Source organism: Photinus pyralis, unplaced genomic scaffold, assembly GCF_008802855.1.
Source record: "Photinus pyralis isolate 1611_PpyrPB1 unplaced genomic scaffold, Ppyr1.3 Ppyr1.4_LG9, whole genome shotgun sequence".
Taxonomy (NCBI): Eukaryota; Metazoa; Arthropoda; class Insecta; order Coleoptera; family Lampyridae; genus Photinus; species Photinus pyralis.
In genome coordinates, this window is record NW_022170878.1 from 18,106,200 (window position 1) to 18,109,596 (window position 3,397).

At 43.3% G+C, this 3,397-nt stretch overlaps 1 protein-coding gene across 1 annotated transcript; it reads left to right on the forward strand.

Moving 5' to 3' along the window:
* Positions 1-1,028: 1,028 nt before the first annotated feature.
* Positions 1,029-2,421, forward strand: LOC116180513 (G-protein coupled receptor daf-37-like; the record flags this gene model as incomplete). Its single annotated transcript, XM_031500534.1, is given in 4 exon segments — positions 1,029-1,633; positions 1,680-1,833; positions 1,882-2,114; positions 2,247-2,421. Coding segments are annotated over 4 exon segments (1,079 nt in total), but the record flags the coding sequence as incomplete, so codon positions are not given.
* Positions 2,422-3,397: the final 976 nt, after the last annotated feature.

Sequence of the window (3,397 nt, forward strand, 5' to 3'; positions counted from 1 at the left end):
TTTTGAATAATTAGTTTAAATACAAATGGTGCAAGTGCGCCATCTCCATGGTAAACGATACACTTTTTTCATGTAATAGTATTATAAGTTTAGTTGAGATGTCGCCACGTACGTAACTCAATCTTATGTTTTTGGAAATGGATATTGAACCTTTCTTGAACCGGGGTGCTATTCCATACCCCCCAGACCTCCCGGTTCTACATTCTTCCTTAAAATATTTCGTGCTTTTGGCATTTGAATCGTAATTTCTAGAAATTAGGCATCGAACATGTGATGCATTAGGTGCAAGTCAAAGTGGGAGGAAGAAGGGAGGAGATACAGGGCTTGATTGTTGAAGCCCATTCTGAGGACGTGAAACTTGGCGTTGTTCACATGAGGTGACCGAAAAAAAAGTTTCATTATGGACACGGAGCAGGAGGAGAGACCAGGAAGGAACTGGCAACACGGCACTCCGAATTCGTCAGCAGAATAATCTACGTGCGCACGCCCAAGGGAAGGATGCTGATGCTGTACAACAAAAGTGTTACATACTTCATGGAGAACCCGAATCCAGAAGTAAAGAAGTCAGTATCCTGGCCCAAGAAGAGGGGAGGACATATGAAAAACTAGAAGCGGCACCATCGCAGACAGTGAAAGTCATCCGGAAAACCAAAGACGGGCTTCGAACGGGGGTAAGACCGACGTGATCGAGACAAGAGGCATGATAGGGAGGGAAATGGCAAATTCCAAACAGTCCTTAGGGGGTGGTGAGAGGGAGGTCATGTCAATAATCTGTACCAGTGGTAGTCTCCGTTCTTCTACTAAACTAATTGCTTCAGAAATCTAGCAACTTTGCCTACATTTTTGGGTCACGCTTTTTTGAAGTCTACTTTACGTCCGTGAGACCACTTGCCCACCGATTTCTTAGAGTTGTTCCCTAATAGGTGAGTCCGTTCGGGATTTAGTGTTATTGTTGGCATTTATCATCCCTTACAGGTCGAGGGTAAACTTAAAATGTTGCCATATTAACATGAAGGCTCCTTTTTCAGGCAGTACGTCAGTGTGGTTAACAGTTTCGTTCACGATGGAACGTTACATTGTAGTTTGTCATCCCATGAAAGGAAAGGTGTTGTGCACGGAACGAAGAGCAAAAAGCATCATCGCGATTATCAGTATTTTGTGTATCATACTAACGGCTACGACTCCATTCGAGTATCAGCTGGCATTCCACGACGACTGTATTAGGATGTGCGAGGAAAGTGAGTTGAGAGCGTTGCACCCTGAACACACTGACGACAACGGTACCGACACATTTGCGCTCGGAAGCGAGAGGAACTGCAGCAGGGAGTGGGGCGAGGGAGTCATTCCGGCGGACGAGGAAACGATCCAGTTGTTTATGAACTCCACCCAGCAACTGTTCCAAGCCATGGTCAACATTCAACTCATGAACACGACATGCTGCGTCAAAAACTACACGATCAAAACCGAAGGTACCTCGCTCGGGAAAAACCGGATATACCGAAGCATGTTCTACTGGTTTTCGGCGATTGTGTTCGCAGTACTTCCCTTGGCGTTAATCGCGACATTCAATTGCTTCCTGATTCACTCGGTCTACAAATCCTACCAGACGCGGAAGGTGATGACCAACTCGCAGGTAAAAACCCTCCTAGCTCACTCTGTGGTTACGCTGAGAATTCCAGGAGCAAAAGTCACAAACTCAAGAAAACAGGATCACACTTCTCCTCATATCAATTGTGGTGCTCTTCTTGGTGTGCCAAATACCTACCGCGTCCTTTTTGATCTACGAAGCCTTGGTGGGCCAAGCTGACGATTTCACCGAAAATATCAAAGCTGGTAAGTACTCGTTTGCTCGCAAAGCAGAGTGAGTAATCGACGTTTCAGGCCTAGGCAACATATTCAACTCGCTACTGACGCTAAACGCGTCGTGCAACTTCATTCTCTACTGCCTCCTCTCAGACAAGTACCGAAGAACATGCAAAGCGCTGTTCTTCCATCGAGACCTGAACCGGAACGACTCGCTCTTCAAGTCGAGTCGGCACTCGCTCAGGATGAGCGAAAGGAAGCTATTAAAACGCGGGAAGTCCACCTACGTTTGTACTCCAAAAAATTTGGAGGTAACTATTTATCTATTTAATCAGAGAAAGTACGTTAACACGTACACAGTAACGCTGTTAGAACAGAGCGAGACGCTTCGCCGAGGGGGTCGAGCCTCTAGACGCCTACTGTAAGATGTACTTTAATTTCAGACCTACAGTTTGAACAGCTTCCCGCGTTCCAAGTCGATGATACAGCGGCCCTTGGGAAAGGCACAGTCGACCGATTTGGTTACCTAGCACTATCACTCGAACGTGTGAACACTTTAGAATAAGATTTTGTAAACAATTTTGTAGTAGACGTACTTAATAAATTTTAGATCTCTTCTTCACTCCATTTAGATCAAAACACCCTTGTGGACTTCGATTCGCATTGGGATGGTCCGGGATCGGCTGTTACTAGAAGAGCATGATTGACAAGGAAGCGTTCGACTTTTACGCAATTTTGCATGAGGAGATTAAAATAAGCGAGGATGTGCTCCTGCTCCTAGTACATGGTGTATCAGTTGGTAAACCATTGGTTCTAGGGTCCGTGAAGCTGGAGTGTCGACCTGAAATGAATTAAGTTCCCAGTATCTTATAATTTTGTGATAATTTGTGCTGCTAATTTAAAATTTTGTGCTCATCAGGTTAATGAGTAATTCAACTTTTTCCGATGAAAGGGCTGTAACTTTTGAACTAGTAGCCCAATCTTAGAACTGTTTGAAATTATGGATTCTACAGGTCTCATTCTATAAGAATAATTTTTTTCCGGGTCGATCTGAGACAATTTTTATTTGTGGCCTCAAAAAAAGATAGTGTAACCTTCCTTTTTTTACCAAAAATCGACTGCACCAAAATTTCTCGGGAAAACACTTTTTCTTATTAACTTTGGTGCGTAGAATCCAAAACAATTCGTACTTTTTCGATCAGACTTCTCAATCAAAAGTTATAGACTAGAAACCAATTTCGAAAAAAAATTCAAAGGGCTGTAACTTTTGAACTCGTAGCCCAATCTGTTTGAAATTATGAATTCTACAGGCCACATTCTATAGAAAATTTTTTTCCGGATCGATCTGAGACAATTTTTTTTTCGAGCCTCAAAAAAAGGCAGTGTGTAACCTTCCTTTTTTACCGAAAATCGACTGCACCAAAATTTCTCGGGACAATTTTTCCGGCCCCAAAAAAAAGCAAGTGTACAGGGTGGCCAAGTAAGAATGCGAGGTACTGTATCTGGGAACTAGTCCATCGTAGAGGCTTGCGGTAAAAAAGGTTATTACTAAAAAGGCCACGAGAAAAACCTGGAAAATATTTTTAAGTTTTTG